The sequence below is a fragment of the Entelurus aequoreus genome, linkage group LG09, assembly GCF_033978785.1.
Source record: "Entelurus aequoreus isolate RoL-2023_Sb linkage group LG09, RoL_Eaeq_v1.1, whole genome shotgun sequence".
NCBI lineage: Eukaryota > Metazoa > Chordata > Actinopteri > Syngnathiformes > Syngnathidae > Entelurus > Entelurus aequoreus.
In genome coordinates this window covers 30,424,847-30,447,255 of record NC_084739.1, presented here as the reverse complement: position 1 = coordinate 30,447,255, position 22,409 = coordinate 30,424,847, and the positions used below count along the sequence as shown (strand labels likewise).

The 22,409-nt window shown below is 38.2% G+C and overlaps 1 protein-coding gene across 5 annotated transcripts in view; it reads right to left on the bottom strand.

Moving 5' to 3' along the window:
* LOC133657336 (disrupted in schizophrenia 1 protein-like) overlaps positions 1-22,409 on the bottom strand; it is a 189,672-nt gene that overhangs the window by 46,996 nt on the left and 120,267 nt on the right. For all 5 annotated transcript variants that reach the window (XM_062058538.1, XM_062058537.1, XM_062058539.1 and 2 more), the window contains exon 15: positions 8,503-8,563. In XM_062058538.1, coding sequence (XP_061914522.1) covers positions 8,503-8,563 — 61 coding nt within the window. The remainder of the gene's footprint in view (positions 1-8,502; positions 8,564-22,409) is intronic.

Below are 22,409 nucleotides of genomic sequence, written 5' to 3'. Positions count from 1 at the left end.
CTCCTCTCTGCACCACTCTTTCCGCAGAGGAGAGATGATGACTTTAACTCCTGAAAGGAGATGCTGTGGTGTAGTCCTTCTGGCACTAGGATTAGACCTCCCCACAGAGAGAAAAGGTACCTGGCTGGGAACTTCATTTTTTTAGTCAGGCAAACTGTACTAACTACAACTAACAAGAGGCAGACTACAGGGCTGTTTATGTACACACAAGCCTTTTCAAATAAAAATGGATGGAAATTGTCAATTTACGTGGGCTTTATTATTCTGGTCTTCACAATAAAATATCCTATTCATGAATGGCAGAGCACAGAGCTGTTGCATGTATGTTGATCAAGATAATGAGTTTGATAAATGCTTCTCCTGTGAAGTGTATATTTGCTTAGAAGAGAAACATTAATCCAATAGGTGATATTTAAATATATGCCGAGTATAGTATTCGATATGTGCTTTTGGATAAAACCTGGAGTAGTGGTTAGTGTGTGTGTGTGTGTGTGTGTGTGTGTGTGTGTGTGTGTGTGTGTGTGTGTGTGTGTGTGTGTGTGTGTGTGTGTGTGTGTGTGTGTGTGTGTGTGTGTGTGTGTGTGTGTGTGTGTGTGTGTGTGTGTGTGTGTGTGTGTGTGTGTGTGTGTGTGTGTGGAAAAGGCACAATATGTAAATTACTTAAGGTGTTTTTTGCATGTCTGTCTGAATGGAGATTGCTGTCTGTTAGCTGAACTTTTCAAATATGCAAACAACAGAAATTTCTATTTGAACTAGATTGTCTGCCGTACTTAATATAATATAATACAGCCCTAATACAATATGATCATGGGATTATTGTGAGGATGTACTCCCAGTGCACAAGGATTTAATATAAACTATGATCCTTCAGCCACTGCCTTTTGCTTCGCTGAGTATAAATTAGGTGGTGGGGGTCAAAGCAGGGATACGCAGAATTCCCTGATAATAAAACTAATAACAATAAATTTGTATTAAAAAATAAGGGTCATTTTCTGGAAAATAAAGGCAACTCGACCTAGAAAGGGAGACAGGCCTGACCGTTCCCTGCCAATTTGCACTACACCATTGTCTTAACATGGACAAGATGATCATGAAACCAAATGCCAAAGCCTCAATGTGAGAATATTTCAGTTTAAACTTTTAGAACAAGACTAGCCAATCAACACTGAGGATGTGTGCGAATACAACAAACCTGCACGCCCATTTAAAACACAATCACCTGAGAGTCCCCGCTCACGGAAGCGTTCTGTGAACAAGCCAGTTGAGGGCAAACAAAATGGTGTGCGCTTCCAGAAAGTGTGGTTAAATACATTCCCTATTGGAGGGAGTCTGAGGGATGAGGTATGGTGCAGTGAACTCTTTGTGAAGTGGGTTCTTTGATTTCTGGGGAAATTTTTAAAGCAGCCAGCCAATCAGCCAGGGTTGCTGTGATATACACAATCCACACTTGACACATGCTGTTTGGATGCTCACAGAACGTCCTCAGCTTGGACTCAAAGAGCATGTTTTCTTTGTGTTTTATCAGCTTCTGTTTTTTTTTTGTCATTTGGATTTTACCGCAGAAACAATAAATGGCACCCCAAGCTTGTTTGAAGAATGGCTAGATTAAAAAAAAAGCCTTTTTCTTGGATAATTAAATGACTAAGCTGCTCCTGTGAACAAAATGTTTTTGTCCTGGCGACACATTTACAACGTTGGTGCAGCTCTAACATGCAGTCCTAGTCTTTAGCAAGGGATAGATAATTGCTTTTTTTCCAAAACCATCCGTCGCCACGGAGACTAGCCATCACACCAGTGCTAATCTTGTGCACCCTCCTCTTTCTCCAGCATTCCTTCCTCTCCTCATTTAACCCTCCTCCCTCTGCTCACCTTCCGTCACCAGCAATGTACATTAAAGCAGACTGATTACATTGACAGCGGATGATGGATGAATGTGTACAGTATGTGCATGTGTGCGGCTACCAGCTTGTAAATGTATATATAAGTGTGTCCACTGCATCTTTTTTGTTAAGTGAATTATGTGTCACTGTGCCACACAGAAGTACAAGGAAGCTGGTGGACCTTGCCTGAGGCTGTAACTGCATTTGGTAGGGAGATATGGCAGCCACTAAAGACACAAATTCCTATCTTTCAAATAACATGAATTGAAATGAACATCAGAGCGAATGTGTCTGCTGAATACCAAGAGAACACTGCTGTTGTCTAAGGATTTAATAAATGACAGCTCACACATCACTAATAAACCCTGCACAGTCTGACAATATAAGCCTAATTCCTAGCTCTGCATCATATTTCATCTGACTGAGCTCATGTCTTGCACGGGTCAGGAAATACTACTTTTTGCAATATTTTATAATCCATTCAATGTTATTATTGAAGCATATGAAAGGGAATTAACTTCAAGCTACGATGAGTTGGTGGAAGACAGTGGGGTGAATTTTTGGAGAAAAGCATATTTGCATATTCGAGTGATAAATGTATATATGCATATTATTTTCAAAACCATGTAACAAGAATAAATTGCAATAAGAACTGAATTTAGTGTCACTAATCAGATAAAGACACAACAAGCTTCTTTCCCTAGAAAACCGTCTGAAAAACACAGGTTGTCTTATATTCAGGGGCTAGAGCAGGAGTCACCAACGCGGTGCCCGCGGGCACCAGGTAGCCTGTAAGGACCAGATGAGTCGCCCGCTGGCCTGTTCTAAAAATAGCTCAAATAGCAGCACTGTAGCGGCGAACAGCTGTCTCGTCAGCTGATGCGCGAGCGCGTAACTGCGGCTGCTTGGCAACCAGCCAAATAAATGATAAATGATAAATGGGTTATACTTGTATAGCGCTTTTCTACCTTCAAGGTACTCAAAGCGCTTTTACAGTATTTCCACATTCACCCATTCACACACACATTCACACACTGATGGCAGGAGCTGCCATGCAAGGCGCTAACCAGCAGCCATCAGGAGAAAGGGTGAAGTGTCTTGCCCAAGGACACAACGGACGTGACTAGGATGGTAGAAGGTGGGGATTGAACCCCAGTAACCAGCAACCCTCCGATTGCTGACCCGGCCACTCTACCAACTTCGCCACGCCGTCCCACTTAATAAAATTATTTTTTATTTTAGAGCACATCCACATCCCTATTCACCTTGGCAACCCCAGGAAATGTATATAATTCGGCATTATTATCAGCTCGCGCTTCCGTCTCGTCTGCTGGTGCGCGAGCCCGGTAATTAGACAGCTGTGTCAAATCAAGGAGTACAAAAGACGCCACCGCAGAGTGGAAAAAGGTTTGGTTCATTACAGATAACACAGAGTTGTGCCAAAAGTGTACCAAAACCAAAAGCTGAACGGACTTGCACTTTATTTCTCTTTGTGGGTGTGGCGCACCTGTTGCGCTGGTGAGATGGGGGAGTTGTGTGCATGTAGCGTGCTTAGTCTGGAGGCTAAATACACACGGTGTTTTGTGTAACTGTTGTTTAGTAAGGAAGTGTTGTGATTCTTTGATTAGTTTGATAAATGTTGGAGCAGTTTGCTTCATCAGGAGGGTGAAGTCGCTCAACTTAAAGTGTTGGATTTAACTGTATTGGATCATTGGCTGCTAGTGAGGGCATAGAAAAGGGGTATTTTTCTACCAGTAGACAGCGTTTAAGATTGAGTGTTTCACTGCTAAATTAATAATATATTTATATTGGATATGGATTTTAAATATTTATCTAAAATAGGTGGTTAATTGGTTAGGTATTTATGCATATTGGGTTTTCTGCTTCATTTATCTATTGTGTTTCTGGTGTTAAATGTATTTTATATGTATCTTGGTGCATTTATGTTGAGACAATTTATTTAAAATCTGAATTAACTTAAAGGCCTACTGAAATGATTTTTTTTTATTTAAACGGGAATAGCAGATCCATTCTATGTGTCATACTTGATCATTTCGCGATATTGCCATATTTTTGCTGAAAGGATTTAGTAGAGAAAATCGACGATAAAGTTCGCAACTTTTGCTCGCTGATAAAAAAAAGCCTTGCCTGTACCGGAAGTAGCGTGACGTCACAGGAGCTAGGATTCCTCACAATTCCCCGTTGTTTACAATGGAGCGAGAGAGATTCGGACCGAGAAAGTGATGATTACCCCATTAATTTGAGCGAGGATGAAAGATTCGTAGATGAGGAACGTTACAGTGAATGACTTGAGAGGCAGCGATGGACGTATCTTTTTTCGCTCTGACCGTAACTTAGGTACAAGCTGGCTCATTGGATTCCACACTCTCCTTTTCTATTGTGGATCACAGATTTGTATTTTAAACCACCTCGGATACTATATCCTCTTGAAAATGAGAGTCGAGAACGCGAAATGGACATTCAGTGCCTTTTATCTCCACGACAATACATCGGCGAAATGCTTTAGCTACGAGCTAACGTGATAGCATCTTGCTTTAACTGCATATAGAAACAAAAGAAATAAACCCCTGACTGGAAGTATAGATAGAAAATCAACAATAATATTAAACCGTGGACATGTAAATACACGGTTAATGCTTTCCAGGCTGGCGAAGGTTAACAATGCTGTGCTAACGACGCCATTGAAGCTAACTTAGCAACCGGACTGCACAGAGCTATGCTAAAAACATTAGCTCTCCACCTACGCCAGCCAGCCCTCATTTGCTCATCAACACCCGTGCTCACCTGCGTTCCAGCGATCGGCAGAAGGACGAAGGACTTCACCCGATGCGTTTGGCGGCCCGGAGACGTAGGAAGTCAAGGTGAAGTCGCCGGCTAGCGCAGCTAGCGCGGCTAGCGCTCCAACAAAGTCCTCCTGGTTGTGTTGCTGTAGTCCGCTGCTAATACACTGATCCCACCTACAACTGTCTTCTTTGCAGCCTTCATTGTTCATTAAAAAAATTGCAAAAGATCTCCAGAATACTGTGGAATTATGAAATGAAAACAGAGCTTTTTGTATAGGATTCTACGGGGTACCATAACTTCCGTTACTCGGACTTCGTCACGCGCATACGTCATCATACCGCGATGTTTCAGCCGGATATTTCCCAGGAATTTTAAAATGTCACTTTATAAGTTAACCCGGCCGTATTGGCATGTGTTGCAATGTTAAGATTTCATCATTGATATATAAACTATCAGACTGCGTGGTCGGTAGTAGTGGCTTTCAGTAGGCCTTTAAAGGGAAAATATTAATCCATTTTCTTGCACTTGTTTAATTGTTAAGTGTTTGATAGCCTAATTAATAATTGTAAATTATGGGATTGATAATTGATTGATTTTTTACAGCATGTTAATCTTGTGGTGTTTTGTCCTTAAAGGTTTTTCACCTACTAAAGAAGCTAAAGGCTACTAAAGACAGCTAATGACAGCTAAAGAAACTAAAGTCCACTAAAGTCTATTAACACTGCTAAAGACTGCTAAAAAAGACTAAAGAAGAAAAAAGAAGCTGTTTCTTCGTTGGAAAAACTGTTGCAAACTAAAGGAAAATAAAAGGAAAAAAGTAACTACGTCTTTTGAGTGAAATCCAGAAGCCACATTCAGCATTGGTATATCCCTTCAAGTGTGGGATAAGCACAGCGAAAAAAGCAAAACACTTGACAAGCACTTACCAGTGAGCTGCCTCTATTTTTTAAATGTTATTTATTTACTAGCAAGCTGGTCTCGCTTTGCTCGACATTTTTAATTCTAAGAGAGACAAAACTCAAAAAAAATTTAAAAATCCAAGAAAATATTTTAAAGACTTGGTCTTCACTAACTGACAAAGAAACAGATGACAGATTTGGTGTCCAGTTCAAAGTGTGACATGATTTATTTAAAAATTTGAGAGTTGACTTTTGTATTTTACATGAGTTATTATTTTTACAAACATGGTGCAAAGTAACTCATGATTTGTTAAAAAATGTGAGTGGCTAGCTAGTTAAAATGGGATATTGTGATTTCACAAAGCTGTCTTAGAAGTGATCATTTGAAAATGTTCAATTTGAAAAATGTGCACTTAGAGAAAATATAAAAATTAAGTGTTGCATATTGATATTTATCTGTTTCTATATATAGAAATAAATATATATATATATATATATATAGAGATAAATATCATTAATTATTAATAATAACATAGAGTTAAAGGTAAATTGAGCAAATTGGCTATTTCTGGCAATTTATTTAAGTGTGTATCAAACTGGTAGCCCTTCGCATTAATCAGTACCCAAGAAGTAGCTCTTGGTTTCGAAAAGGTTGGTGACCCCTGGGCTAAAGAGTTTATACATACACATACACAACGCTAGTCACTCATATATATATATATATGTATACTGTGTATATATATATATATATACTGTGTGTATATATATATATATATATATATATATATATATATATATATATATATATATATATATATATATATATATATATATATATATATATATATATATATATATATATATATATATATATATATATAGATATATATATATATATATAGATATATATATATATATAGATATATATATATATATATATATATATATATACACTGTGTATATATATATATATATACTGTGTGTATATATATATATATATATATATATATATATATATATATATATATATATATATATATATATATATATATATATATATATATATATATATATATATATATATATACAGTATATTACATTATTATATTAGGGCTGTCAAATGAATAAAATATTTTATCGCGATAATTGCATGTTCATAGTCAATCGTGATTAATCGCAGATAGGTATAATTTTCAGATTAATAAGGGTAACCTAGATGGATCATTTGTGGTGGGGCTATCCCAGCTGTAATCTGTGATATTTCTACCTGAATAAATGTTTCTGATATTCTGTACATGACATGTTTTACAAGTTAATGGTCTTCATATTGCTGCATGACAATGTTTTAACCTACTCTATTAATTAATCAAATGTAATATTAAGCCTGATAATGATTCTGTAATTGAGGACTCGACCAGAACATGTTATAAAATAATTTACACAAGCCAGCCAGAAAACACACAACAACCGCCCTCATATTCCTCAACTGATGTACTAGCATTTCTTTAGGTGCAAATATCACAAAAAAACATTAAAAAATATCTCTGACGAAGCATGATCGTAATGTTAGACATTTTTATTTTGTTAATGTCAGAGATTCCCCTAAATTGTCAAAACACCTGTGGTGGTGGGGGCTATGATGCATCTATTCTTTAAAAAGGCAAAAAAATGTGAATGCACATTTAAAACAAATGTATTATTATTAAGTATAGTATTAACATTTATATTTTTCTTGCATAATATCGATTTGTCATATTTTAAATGTGTTGCTGCTTATTGTACAATATACTTTGTTGAGAATGTTTTATTTTTTTAGAGATTTCTTTAATCCTTTTAGTCACTCTGTGTTTAATAAAAATGACTGGCAACAAATCTAGTAGGGCTGCAACAACTAATCGCATGCGCAGAGGCAATTTTATTTAAACCTTTATTTATAAACTGCAACATGTACAAACAGCTGAGAAACAATAATCAAAATAAGTATGGTGCCAGCATGCTGGGTTTTTTTCAATAAAATACTGGAAAGGATAGAAATTTTGTTTGTCTCTTTTATCCGATTATTAATCGATTAATCGAAGTAATAATCGACAGATTAATCGATTATCAAATTAATCGTTAGTTGCAGCCCTAAAATCTAGCATCTATTTCTGGTGTTATTGGACATTGTACTTGTGTGTAGAGACTCTGTTTAGATATTGTTGCGCCATGTCCGTGACAAAAAGCGAGCCGCAGAGAGCCTGACGTCACACTTGCTTGGCGTTGCTGGGAGCCTTTCTCTCATTAAAAGTGTCAGTGTCATCTTAAATTGTGAAGTCTTTTTATGCTAATTAGATCTTAATAACCATGATTAACTAAACATCTGGTGACCCAATGAAAATTAAACATCTATTAGTGTCCATTATCATCAAAAGTGTCTAAGCTGCAGATACACAATTATAGCAAAAAAACTGCTCTCTGGACCAACCCCAATATTATAAGTAAATACTAAAATGTCCGTGCTCAAATGCTAGAATAGTAGATGTAAAACAATTGAAAATAGGTTCCATATTATCTAAAGAATATTGACCACATACTCCTGTGTCCAAATCTGCTTGCAGAGAGGAACAGACTCTAACCTGAGGTGTATATACAATAAAAGTACAGATAATATGTGAAAAGGAGAGCAGAAGCTGTCACATAACTTATGTGTGAGACGGAGAGAAAAAGTGAGAAAGGCTCTGGGAAACAAATCGCATGAGAAGAAGGTGTGAGAGCATGAGGTGGTTGCAGACGTGATTGCAATTGCTGAGAGGACAATAGAGGTGAGTCCTTGGGGGAGGTTGTTCTGTTTATGGCTGAGCTTTTTACTTTTTAACTCCTGTGAAAAACAGAACCCCCATGTATGTGCTCATATAACAAAAACATTACAGAACACATACCTGTGCAACCTGTCCTCCAACAGCTCAATGTATTTTCCGGTGTTTTCTTTCAACTTGCTTTCTGCATGGAAAGAAGAAAGAAAGAACTCAGCATGTTGTACTTGTATTGAATGTGCTACACAATGGGGAAGGAATATGTATCCTAGCAACAAATCACAACTCTAATTTCATTAAAAGCGATTGTCATTTGCGATATTATACATGTGATTAGGAAGGGCAATAATCATCACAGTAGGCGAGAACATTGTTCGAGAAAGTAAAAATCCCGCCTCAAGAGGTGCACAGGGAATCCAACTTGAGAAGGCTTGAGGGAAATGTGAGATTTTTAAATCAGTGCATACTGTGTGCCCTTATATCGTGCCAGTCTTTCTGCGGGGCTTCAAGCTGGACAGCTATCTTGCGTTGCTTCCTGTAGCCCCCTGCCAGCTTTGAGATGCGCTCGAGGCTGCAGACGCAGGTTGGCTGAGCGTTAGTTAGGCAGTTAGGATGAAGGCGGAGGCAATCTGAGCACCGTTAATGAGCTCATGTATGAAACATGAAAATATGTCCCCCTGCAGCAGCACATCTTTACACACAATGGGATGTACTTATAGCAAATGGCTCTCTCTGTGAAGAGCTTGCATGCGAATACTTATAACACATTTTATGTTATATTTTATTTGAATATTATGTTATATAGGGCGGGAGGATCTCTCTCTGAAAGTTTTAAACGCCAGGTAGAAAACAGAGTACCCAGAAAAAACCCACACAAGAACAAGGAGAACATGAAAACTACACAAGAGAGGCCCAAGCTGGAGTCAAACTCAGGCCCCGTTTACACTAAGCCGGATAAGGTTATCCAGGGTAAATCACACATAACCCTATCCTTGTCCACACACAACAATGCCACCGTTTAAGACCCACGCCCCCCTCCCTCCGCCGACGCAACGCGACCTAGTACGCATGCGCGGAAAATGCGCACGTCATAGTCATCTCCAGTGTTGCTTTGTGTGCAAGTTCTTAAATTTAACTTATCTGAACAATATCCAGTGTTGTGGTATTTCAATTAACTGGAATCCAGTGTGCTGTGGAGCCCTATTGTAGTGAATCACACCTGAGACATCATAAATGTATAAAATCTTTATTAGACACTTAAACAATGTGATAAAGAACATTTTACATCAATCAAACTAGGGATCTAGATATCTGGTCAGGACACTCACTCTTTTACCTTCACCTTCATTGTCCATTTGTTTTTGGTGACTTTATATATTCTGGACCTAGACGTTGAGTCCACAACATATATGGCGGATAATAACTGATACAGTCTGCCTTGCCAGTCCAAATGCATTCGCTGTTTTCCGTAGTTTTGCCTCGTCTTCCCTCGACGGCACACGCTACCTTTTTTATCACATCCACGGGAGCTCATATTCTCGTTGTCTCTCCTTCGACAAATGGATGAAGTTTTTCGCTAAGTAGAAACACGGCTGACATTTGAAAGTTCTCTTGCCGTCTGAGAAGTGTTGTATCCGAAATAGCTGCAATCGCTTTCTCTTAAGGTATTCATGTGTGATTTCCACAAGCGTCTGTACATGTAGAAGAAGGAGAAACACGGGCATGTCTGGATAACTCGCCTTCATATTTCCAGTGGTTAGCTCCGAGTTACGAAATGGCTTTATTATGAAGCTGGCTGTGGTGCGTTCTTTCTGACGTCACATCCTGTGTGGGGCGCAGTCTTTCTGGCATCACTTCCTCTACAAACTCAGTTTGTAAACGATCAATGAGTCCATACAAAGCTAAGTGCCGGAGATTCAAGAAATACACGGTGCACTTAGCCGTGTAAAAATTCGTCAGAGGAGGGGGACCTTAAACGCTCGTTGAAAAGGGGCTTAGGCTAAATAATTATTCGTTTAAGACGTTATATGACTTAGTGTAGACATGGCCTCAGAATCCTCTAACTCTGAGGCCGATGTGTTGATTAAAATATTGGATTATTGGATTTGAAAAATTTGGTAATTCTGCACCCTTTAACCTCAGTATTACTTCACATGCCTCCCATCAACCATTTTTTCCCCTGTGTAATGATCCATGCAACTTGTAATTTGCATCCATACGTCAAATATCGTCACATTACGTTAGCATCCAGCTTGTGATGTCTGGGTATATCCGCTCTGTTTACACTAGAGTTAGCGAATATACAACTAATACAGTAGTACCTCGGTTTTCGTTAGCAAATAAAAATAATAATAAAGATAGTTTTACATGCTAAACACAGCACAAAAGTACATATACATATAAATGAGGAATTGAATTAATTACTGAGCATTCAGCATCACTATAACCTTTAAGAGAGATGGGTACCATTCACATTCGAACAGATGCAGTACCAATTCCAGGTACTTGGGAATCGATACCGGTACTCAAAGGAATCAACTTTGTATTTTGTCGTATGTTAATAGATATGAATTGTTTTTGATGATAAAATCATTTTTATTGCAACATTTAAAAATGAGCTGATTATGATAACTGCATGTCCAGTTGTCATATCTTGTTTTATTGTCACATTTCTGAGTCTCAACTTCAAGACGTTAGATGGCATTAGTGTTTATCAGTCTTAGCTGAATCTATTCTTTTATTGCGCCCTAAAAATAGTTAGTAATGTAAGTATTGTACTTATAACGCACCAGCTGTTTGATTGAAACATGCATCTTAGTTGCAGTTTTCATTTGTGTTGAAATTGCCATGTAAAATCACCTGGGTTTTTTAGTTATTAACTCATTTTGACCCTGCCTTCGGCCCGAGTGCAGCTGAGATAGGCTTCAGCCCACCTGCGACCTGAGAGGGACAAGCGGTAGAAAATTAATTAATTAATAACTAGCCACCCCACCTTGTCAAAACCTCCATAAACAAGTCCCAATCGTTTATGCTACGTTTGTGCTGCGAAACGTTTTGGTCTAACTATTATAGTATTTATGTTATTAATGTTTTATGGAGCTATTTATTATTTAATAATTTATTAATAACTTGAAAACTGTACTAATTAGACCAAAAATGTTTGCAGCCCAAACCATCAAAAATGTAGCACAAACAAATGGGACAAGTTTGGGGAGATTTGGACAAGGTTAGGGGGCCAACTTCATACAGGTTGTAGAATTGTTAATACTAATCAGTAGCATGTCAATAGCGAAGCCAATGTAAACTGTATTAGCATTAAGCTAGCGCATTTTTGGAAAATTGGAGTCTTCCGTGCTTACGTTGGAACGTTTTTTGAGTCAGTTTCTGTATTGGAATTGAAAATGGAAACATTACCTAGAGATAGTTTGGCTGAGTCCACTCTCAGTGATGCTGGAGTGATCACCAAGTGTGGGTGTGACGTCACACACACACCAGGTACCGTAACATGGCACCGTTGGATTTTACGTGAATCGGTAGGACCAGCAGGATTCGGATGGTACCAAAAAAGTACCGGATTCAGTACCCATTCCTAACCTTCAGTGAGGATTATTGTTGGTGAAGATGGTGATGAGTGCAGAGGGAGGTGGGGAGGGCAGAGCCACAGACACCACCTTTGTAATTTGCTACGAGTTCAAACTGTAATTCAATAGTGTTTGTTACGGTTGCTGCAGTTGGCATGATCCCTGTATGCAGAGAGTCGAAGGTTTTACTAGGTTTCGAAAATGTATATGCACCAGCATGGCTACAGCAGTAGATTACAGATTAGGCAAAGCAAGGCTAGGCAAGAAAAGATAAGGTAAAGTTAAACATAAGAAAGTACAACGCAATCATTGGAACAATGAACCAGCGTTGCAATAAAGGCGACACTTGTAGATAAACCCTCCTGATTCGCAATTAGGGGAGGGTGAGCCTCCTAATTGCCAACCAGGAACAGGTGAGGTAACAGGCTTCAGACGTAATAGTGAAGTCACAAAAAGACAGACAAAAAGGGGGAGCATAATAAAAGCACTGGCAGGAAGAAACACTCAACACAGGAAAAATAACAAAGTCCAAAACAGTCATGATGGATTACAACAGTGTTTCTCACCTTCTTTATCAAAGCGCTGTTCACATTATTTGGCCCAATGGTGGGTTACTTTGCAGTCATACAGAGACTGAGTCACTAACACGTGGGATTCTTAATTTGGGCCCTCGATTCCGCAGAATGCGCTGTAATGAATACGCAATGTCTAGTCGTATGAGAACCGGGACGGTATTCGAAAACGTGGTCAAAATGTTGACGACAATTTTTGTCGCAGGCCAAATCATACAAAAAGTGGGCGGTATTCTGTATTGCATTATATGCAGTATGGTCAAGGCCTCATTTTGATCTGCGGATATCTGTGTCTATGCGTTATTTTTTCAGTCTGTTTACACTTACATGACGTGTATCTGAACAGGGCTACAAGGGAGAAAAAAATTCAGAATTGGGTTGTGAACCCTGTGTGTACCAAAACTCTTGTTATTTAGCTATCACAGATTGAATGAGGACAAGAAACCTAATTGGTGTTCTAAATCATGCTGGAGTTTGACATGTAATTTGTTCATTGTCTTGATACTGGTTATTAGACAACGTCATCTCCAGAATGAGACCGGCGACAGACTGGCACAGCAGGGAAAATGAATCATGGTTGAGAAGCACACATACACAAACACAGGCGTCCGTCCACAAGCTTGTGTGCAAGCACAATGGAGATAGCCAGTCTATTTTTGGAGGCTGCATGTGTGCTTGTTCCTCATATAGGTACAAGTAAGAGAGGGACCAAGCAGCTCACTTATCACATCCTTAATTGCTGTGTGATATCCTATCCTGCCTGAATATCTCTCATGTCAACCTTCATCTACGCATTCATTCATTTATTAAGCAGCATGCAAATAGATAGCCACTGAATTATACATGGGGGGCATTAGGCCTGACGTATGTACAAATGAGAGATGACAAAACGGGCTCTGGTTTGAACGAGTTCAAGGACCAGATGTAGAAATAATTACCTGCAAGGAATTGAAAAAGTCACAAGTGCTGCATATTTTAAGTGCAATGACAATAATGTGCTATCCTATCCTAAAAAGAAAATGTACAGTAGCTATGTGATGCAGACATAAGTGTATTTCCTCATCCTGTTGTATGCTGAGGAGAGTCTGCGCGCCATCTTGTCGCTATGCCAACCGCCAGCAGGGGAAAAAAATCTAGTCAGCCTTTGTGGACATGACAGATGAAAGAAAGCTAATAGAATAGGTCCAGGCATCAAGAAGCAGAACCTACGTCTGTTGTAACAGAACCCGAGCAATGGGTGATATTACCACTTCCTGTAAGTCTGCGGGAGACCATGTTATTTGATAGGCCAAGCGAATCAAATTAGCAATAAAAAGCCATTGAAAAAAAGCCATTGAAGACGAGAGGAACCACACTAGTCCGTAATATATAAGGCCAAGCTCGGCCTCCCATTGTGACAGTGATCTCAGCAGGTGCTGAAAACACTTATTCTTTCCAAAGTCTGCGGTTGGCTCCAGAAAGCCCTCAAATCATAACATAATAGAATACAATGTGCTATTTAATATGCCAAAGGAGCCTTTTGCTTTGATTGGTCTGACTATTAATTTAGCCACTTAGTAAATAAATAACTACATAGAGTAAACCAAGTATAAGGTTGATTAAACATGCTGTCTCTACAGATTATAATATGTATTTATAGAGACAAAGCAAATGGAGCAGATTTATCGCACCGTTAACAATGGCAAGGCGTTTCCAATTTGCTGCTGCATTATATGAGTATTCAAACAGCACAGTAATTGAAAATGAATAATGCAGTAATTTCCTCACGGCCTCATAACAATACCTAACATCTGTGGGGCTTCCGTGTTGTCTAACAAATTAAAGGGGGCACTATGCTAACGCAGCACCAATGATATGCATGGTATAAAAGCCTGTGCATAATAAGGTAAAGGAGCAATTGTGTGTCTTTGTAACTGAGTTGAAGGCGTTGGTTGTGATGAATGTGTTGAAGCTCAGCGCTGCAGGTAACACGGTGCAGGTGAGGATTTTGCAGTATGCACAGTTTGGGTGTCTCTGGATGGAACAGTAGCCAAGCAACATTGGCAGTGAAGTCTCAATAAGGCATAATATTGTACAGTCCTGGGGCCACGAAGTATGGCAATAGCCCTGCTATGGCTGGCTGAAACATCTTTAGGGACTATGCATGAATGCACAGAAAGAATCCAAAAGGAGAACTTTGACAAAAAATATACTGTATCAATACAATAGTAATTACGCCCCCTACAACTTTACAGAAAAACTACACAACTGATTTTCATGAAACTTCGTGTATCGGTGGCACATGTGCTTGGCAAGTACTCATTACAGTTTTACCACATCGGAATAAGAATTGTAATATGTTCTCTCATCGCTACTTGCTATCATTGAAACCCTTCTTTGCCAGTAGTCCATACTGTTGATATGCAGACAACAGTATTTCCACCTTGGTGGACGTCTGCGGTCCACTGAGTGCCTTTCTAGCTAAGCAATTCATCACTCCTCATTGCAACACATGCTGTCCTTACTTCCGTCAAACCTCTTTTCATTGTTTTCTTAGGGACCAGGATTATGCAAAACATATTATTGTCCCCAAAAATGTGTGGAAAAGTTAGACACGGTTCAATGAAACTGATATTGATTACATTTTAAGCCAACGTGGCAAATCCAAAATGTTTTCCGAAATAGGCTGATATATTATACATTCATCCATTTTCTCTACCTTATCCTGGGCCACGGGCAGCTAACTTTTGGGAAAGAAGTTGGGTTCACCCTCGACTGGTCGCAAGTCAATCACAGGGCATAAATAGACAAACAGCAATGTGGAGTCTCCAATCACTTCACTCAACCTGCATGTTTTTGGACTGTGAGGCAATAGATTGATTTCTACAAACTATTGCTATTTTTGGCATAATTTCTGATTTGGTATGTCAGAAATATTTATATACAAATACAATACCATTCAAGCAGGTGAGCTGAAGCCTATCCCAGCAACGGGTTTCCAGTCATATAGTAAACAAGTTAATTTTGCCTACTGATCATAACTTTATAAACAAGATTTGTATATAAAAGCCTGAAAGATAAAAATGTCTGTACATGACAAGCCTGACCTTGTTTATAAAAGGTTTCCAGTCACTCACAGGCAAACAACCACTCACATCCATGGATGATTTGAAATTTCTAAAGTTGTTATCTTTGACTTGCCACAGTGAGTAAGTCTCATGACTGATTTTTGGCATAGTTTTTACACTGGACTCTCTTCCTGACACAACACTGTACCAAGAACATACATTGATTGATGTTGCAGATTTGTTTTTGTAGTGATTCCTTTGGGCATACACACGCTGAGATATCTGACATAATGGATCTGACATACAGTAATAACAATCTGACAATGGAACAGCGTCCTATCCCATATTCAATCACAGGAAGAATGACTAATGCCAAAAAACTTCAGAAACAAAAAGCAGGAAACACTCTCCCGGGTCCACTTAACCACTTTACTACTCTCAATCATCTGAGTCTCTTTAGAAGAAGAGCTGTTATACCTTCCATCATGTCCTCAATAGAAGCACCCTAGAAGTGGCAGGGTAATGAATAAATCATATATGCCCTCAGCGTTACTATCAGCACTCCATTAAGAGGAAAATTGCATTTGTGTAATAACTCTGGGTGCCAGTATTTTTGATGGCACTTGCATTGCCGGACTGATATACAGAGTCCAATACTACCCAACAGTAGAATGAAGGTGACTCGAGTTGGAGTGTTAAGGAAAATCATAAGGGATGCTCATTAGAGATTTCTCCTGACTCTCAGCTCAAATTGTGCATATACAATATCACACATCTCTGTGGGTAACATGGTAATTAGCAGGTCTGAACTCATACGGGATTAGCAAGTTGCTGTTCTTGCCAGTAACTCTACCAAGGGACTGATCAATGAGATGAAATAAACCAATCAGGGGAATGCCCCAATGGATGAGGTAATGAAGCACTGGTATCGTCCGTCAGTTCAAGTGTGTTTGGACATTGGCGCAGACAGCTCCTCTTTCAATCAGTCTGATGAAGACACTGTAGTAGAATTTCTGACCTTTGACCTTTATTTCATGTCTGTCAAGAATGTATGCTCATTTTGATTTCTCTTCTATTCTGTGTCCCCGGCCGGGTGTGGGACAAAAGTGAATTTTAAGTCATGCCAACCTGTCTACAGAATGTGTTGACTGTCTAAAGGATTCGAGTTGTTATGGAACAGATAGGGAAAACAAAAAAGACATTGACACACTAACAAGAAAGATAAGAAAGGCATAAAGTCAAACAAAGAGAGTGTTTTGGTAGCCATTATTCCATGCTGTCGGGCGCGCCCGGGGGAAAACTTTCTGTGTGCTCGACAACTCAACCCAACTATTGTACCATTTGATTATGAGTAAAATAAAACTCTTGTGTTAAATTAAAGATTAAAGATTAAAGTACCAATGATTGTCACACACACACTAGATGTGGTGAAATTTGTCCTCTGCATTTGTCCCATCCCCTTGGGGAGCAGTGGGCAGCAGCGGCGCCGCGCCCGGGAATCATTTTGATGATTTAACCCCCAACTCCAACCCTTTGTTGCCGAGTGCCAAGCAGGGAGGTTATGGGTCCCATTTTTATAGTCTTTGATATGACTCGGCTGGGATTTGAACTCCAACCTACCGATCTAATCTACTTTGGTTCTCATTGACAACCTGGACTTTCCACTACACAAATTGGCGTCACGAACAGGATGGTCCAGAACTCTGCAAGTCAACATCCGCTCCCGGCTTCTCTCTCAGGCAGACAACGCTTGCACGCGCGCATCTAATACAAGGTAAGCTATTTTGCTTATTGTGTAAAAGTTGTCTGTCTGAAGAGAAACGGGATCGGTAAGACGAAAACTGAATTTTTTTCATAAAAGATAGGCCTAGCAGGTTCTCCAAAAACAACCTAGACTGGGGCATGTGTTGGTTGGCTTGAGTTGTTTTATATGTGATCATTTGTCTATAACTGTTTGTTGAAAACTTGTGATTTCTTGGTTTTAGCTATAAGGGGATTGTTAATAGAATTTTGGTGGTTTGGAGTGTTTTTGAAGCATAGACGATGTGAGACGAAAAATTTCTTTTAACCTCTTCATCCTCTGTCGTTGTTGGCAGAGGATGCTTTTTTCTGCAAGTACATTAGGTTAGCCGGAGTTGGACACAGCGAAATTTAAGGCAAGGTTGGCTAACTGGTGTGACATTTGGCCCACACAAATTTATGACGTCTATGAAGGTCCTACGTATCTGTCTATGTGGAAACTGCAGCCGGGTAAAAAGCCTGATATAAGGTGATCTTTCAGTGACTCCGGTAAAGGAGATCAACTGAGCCAAGTTGTCACGAATTTGGAAATTTGCTGCAGTATAGATGGATAGAGTTAAGGGCTCCATATGGTAAAGCCTTGGTGAAACTATATGGACTGACCAGACACGATGTACTGTAGGATTGTTGGGTGATTCCTGGTGATTCTACAGCGCCTCAGGCCGATTATCCGTGTTGGTCAGGAAGGATAACGCAGGTGCTGCTCCAATGAAACGGGTTAATCGCCGTTGTATGAGCAATGATGGAACCTGGTTTTTGTGATATGAGACGGCCGATTCCACAAAAGCATGCGTGCATTAGTTGTTTATATTTGTCCGGACATGGGGTGGTATTGTAATTTATAAATGTGTGTGTATAATGATGAATGCTGAAATGTGTGTGTATTGAGTGAGTCAGTTTATGTTGGTACATTTAGATATATGCGTAATTTAATAACTGTGTGAGTGACAGTTGCGTGAGGCGTGGGCCGAAGAGGTGTGACACTGTTAGCATAGCATTGAGCTAGGTTAGCATTGAGTTAGGATAGCATTGAGCTAGGTTAGCATTAAGCTAGGTTAGCATTGAGTTATCATATCATTGAGCTAGGTTAGCATTAAGCTAGGTTAGCATTGAGTTAGCATAGCATTGGATTAGATTAGCATTGAGCTAGTTTTTTTTTTTTTTTTTTTAAATATATATATATATATATATATATAGTGGACAGCTGTACTCAATCTGAAGAGAAGGCTGACAGGTTGGTTTTGATAATAGGAAAAATAAAATATACTGTATATGAATAAATAAACATTTAAATATCAATACATACATTTGGACTGGGACATTTAAGCATTGTTAAATTCATTAGTCATTAATTATGTGTGTAATATACTGTATTGAACAGCCTTAATGCTTATCTGATCCATCCAGTTCCTGTGTGGAAGTTGAGACAAACACACACACACACGCACATCATAGAGTAGGACACATTGTAACTTTGAATTAATAGTTATACAACAAATAAATTAATAATATTGAATTTAAATTTGATAAAGATAAATTGATTATACATTGACATTTTAATTTTTTTAGGAATAAACACACAATAAAATAAAAGTTAAATTTATATTCTAAAACATCTAAGGGCATCTGTGCAAACTGTGAAACATAGAGTCTGAAGAAGTACAGATAAGAGTCGCCAACACTCAGCGCCATAGTCAAAACAAAACGTAGAGAAGCGTTAAACAAATTCTAATCAGAAGGAAGACAGACCAAAATATGAGAACTTAAGTAAACAGACAGCAAGTAAACCAGAAATAATAATGTAAATAAATAACAAAGAAAGCAAATTTCTATATGACATTGGTGCATGTAGAATTACATGTAGAGAATAAAACTAAATGGAAATAACTGTCTGCAAGATGAGCATGACGTCATGAATTGTGCTCGGGTTAGTAATAGATAGATAGATAGACAGATAAAACGTTATTGATTCCTTCAGGAGTGTTCCCTCAGGAAGAAGAAGTAAAAAGTAAACAGTAACTAATAAGGGTATAAATGGAAACAAAATAGAAAAATATTACAAGGAGAATAAAAAGAGAACAGTAAAATAAGAATATAATAAGAGAAACTAGGCATTAACGACCATGATATAAAAAAGTATTGTACTGTTATTGTTTTGCATTCCCTGTCATCCTAGCCCCCCCAAAGAGGAGTTGTACAGTCTAATGATGTGTGGGACAAAGGATTCTTTATAGTCTAAATCAGTAGTTCTCAAAGGAGGGGGGTACCTGAGATTTTAAATATTTTAAAATAGCGACAATTCAAAATCCTTTATAAATATAATTATAGAAGAATAATTCTTCAACAAAATAAATATTTAGAATTAAGTTCACGAGCCCAGATGGATCTCTATTACAATATCCAAAGAAGGTTGATGATTGATTATATGTATAGAAATCTTTATTATAATTTAATCACTTGTTTAATTTTTAAAAACGTTTTAGTTATTCTTTTTTTTTTTTTTTGTCCAAATAAGTCAAGTAAGACCACAACAAATGAGCAATATGGTGCACTGTTATACAATTTAATAAATCAAAAATTGATGACATTATGCTGTATTTTATTTCTTTATTTTACTGGGAAAAAAGGTTGAAAACCACTGCCCTAGATCATATCTAAAGCTAAAATTATTTTATAAGACTGATTATTTTGGATTATTGTGTTTGTATTGTGAGAGAAGGAGAGAGGGTGAGAGAGAGAGGAAGAGAGAGCAGGTGAAGGAAGATTGAGGGTGAAGAGGATGGTTTGAGAAAATATGGGAAAAGGATGTTTATAACCTTACGTTACGTGAATGGTTTCTAGGAGAACAGAAAATAGAAACTTTGTGTGAAGTGTAAGGAAGAGATGGATACAGGATGTTGTTTGTAAAGGAAAACGAAAGTGAAGAAAAGATGAGAAAGTGACAAATGAAGGTATTCGTAAATGGTATGCTGTTGATTGTGGTTAGCTGCAAGTTTGTTTATTTGTTTGAGTGAAATGGGAAGAAATCAATAGGAATAATTACATGCAAAATGGAATAAAACTATGAGTGCGATAGATAATGAATGAATAAATGAAATAAGTTTATTTTGGTCATATAATCAACCATCAACCAATTTGTGTGAGCAGTTTAACAGTACAGATTAGACATATTAACAATCATACACATTTACACACAGAAAGAAAAGAAAAGAAAAAGAATGACCGAAAAAGGAATAGGCGGAGCCAAAGCTTATATTGGCCTATGATATACATTTACTGAACATTAAATTACCTGGAACATCAACGTTAAAAGATGAAAGTAATTGTTACTATATTTTATAATGTTCAAAAAACTTTACTTTTCAAGGGTCTCCAAAACCATAACAAAAAACTACATGTGTTCAGCTCATCACTGAGGATGGTACATCATTTAACTCCTAAAACTGAAATACATTTGTGTTTTTATTTTTATTTTACTTGACCTATTTCAAAAATCAATATCTCCCGTAAATGATAGTTTTCTCCTCATAATGTAAATAAGCTAAGAATACAAACTGGAAGACTGTTGTTCTTTACTCGAAACAGTCTTCTCCTGAACAATATACATTTGTATTATCTGCAAACGTAATACATTTAATTTATTAGATACTGAACAAAGATCACTTACATTAAGTATAAGTAGCTTAGGTCCCAATAACAAGGCTTGTGGAACCCCACAAGTGACTTTTTCTGGCTGTGATTTAGTCTTATTAAATTCCCCATATTGAGATCTATTACTCAAAACAACTACTTAACCACTATTGTGAAACACTTTTAATTTATGGGAGTATTGGGGTAGGATTGAGGAAGATGTCTGCTGTGGTGGTGGTTAGTTTGGAAATATAAGTATAATGCGAATAACTATAACTTTACAACTGTTTGCTGTGAATAGTGTTGAATAATAATTACAAATAACAGCCTACATTAATAATTAGAATAAGAGCCGATATGTAAAGTGTTAAAAAGAGGAGAAGTGTGATTAGGCCTGGCGCTTAGAGCATGGCCTTGTGTGTTTGTTGTGACTAGGTTGGATAACCAGTCGGAGACAGGCAAGGCAAATCTCAACAGCTTTCAAAGTGCTTCACAGACAACAAAGTGAAATGAAAGAAAATAAAAGCAAAATTAAAATGCAGACAATAAAAATAAAAACAGTGCGGACGTTAATAGTTAAAAGATTAAAAGATTTAGCTGAAAGATAAGGAGAAACGTGAATAAATACATTCTTTTGTTTTGGAGAGTATCACGCACAGCGGGAGGTCAGAGTGCAAGCATGACAGCTTGCTCGCGCCTACTGATAGACAAATGATAGTTTAAATTAACTTATAGATAATCTTTAAGTGAATTAAAAGGGTACTTAAATACACATGAAGTAGTACGTATAATCTTTGAATTAGGGTTATTGATTGACATTTAATGGGATAGTTAAGACTGTGATTTTAAAACGTGATATGCAAAATTGAACTAACCGAGAGGAGATGAAAACGATGGGTGTACATGTTTTGAGTTCCAAATTCTGGAGGGAAAAAAAACCTCAACAAAACGTAAAACCATACAGACGGACTTGGGTGGTAGTCACGGAATTGTCCTAGGTCAAGTTAGGGTGGAAACTGTTATGCAGCCGGGGGACTGCCAACTTCTCTGAACAAGACAAGCTCCAAAGTTGTAGCCAGAACATGCTCACAAAAAAAACAGGTGTGACAGCAGGACGAACAGCAGGACGAACAGCAGGATACAAACAGACCCCTGCCTTTGTGGTCAACCTGCACACACCTTGTAATGACCTGCTTACGAACTGTGCCCTGACAATTTAATACCGCACAGAAGGAACTTCCTGATGTTGCTTGACAGCACGACATCAGCTGACAACTACTGGGGACGCCTCCCAGGAACGAATGGAGGACGGGGACTGCTCCAACTGTCCTAGCACTGGCTGACTGAGGTGCGTCCGTGTGCCCTGCCACCCAAACCGCCAAAGTGTATGATCACCAATTAGA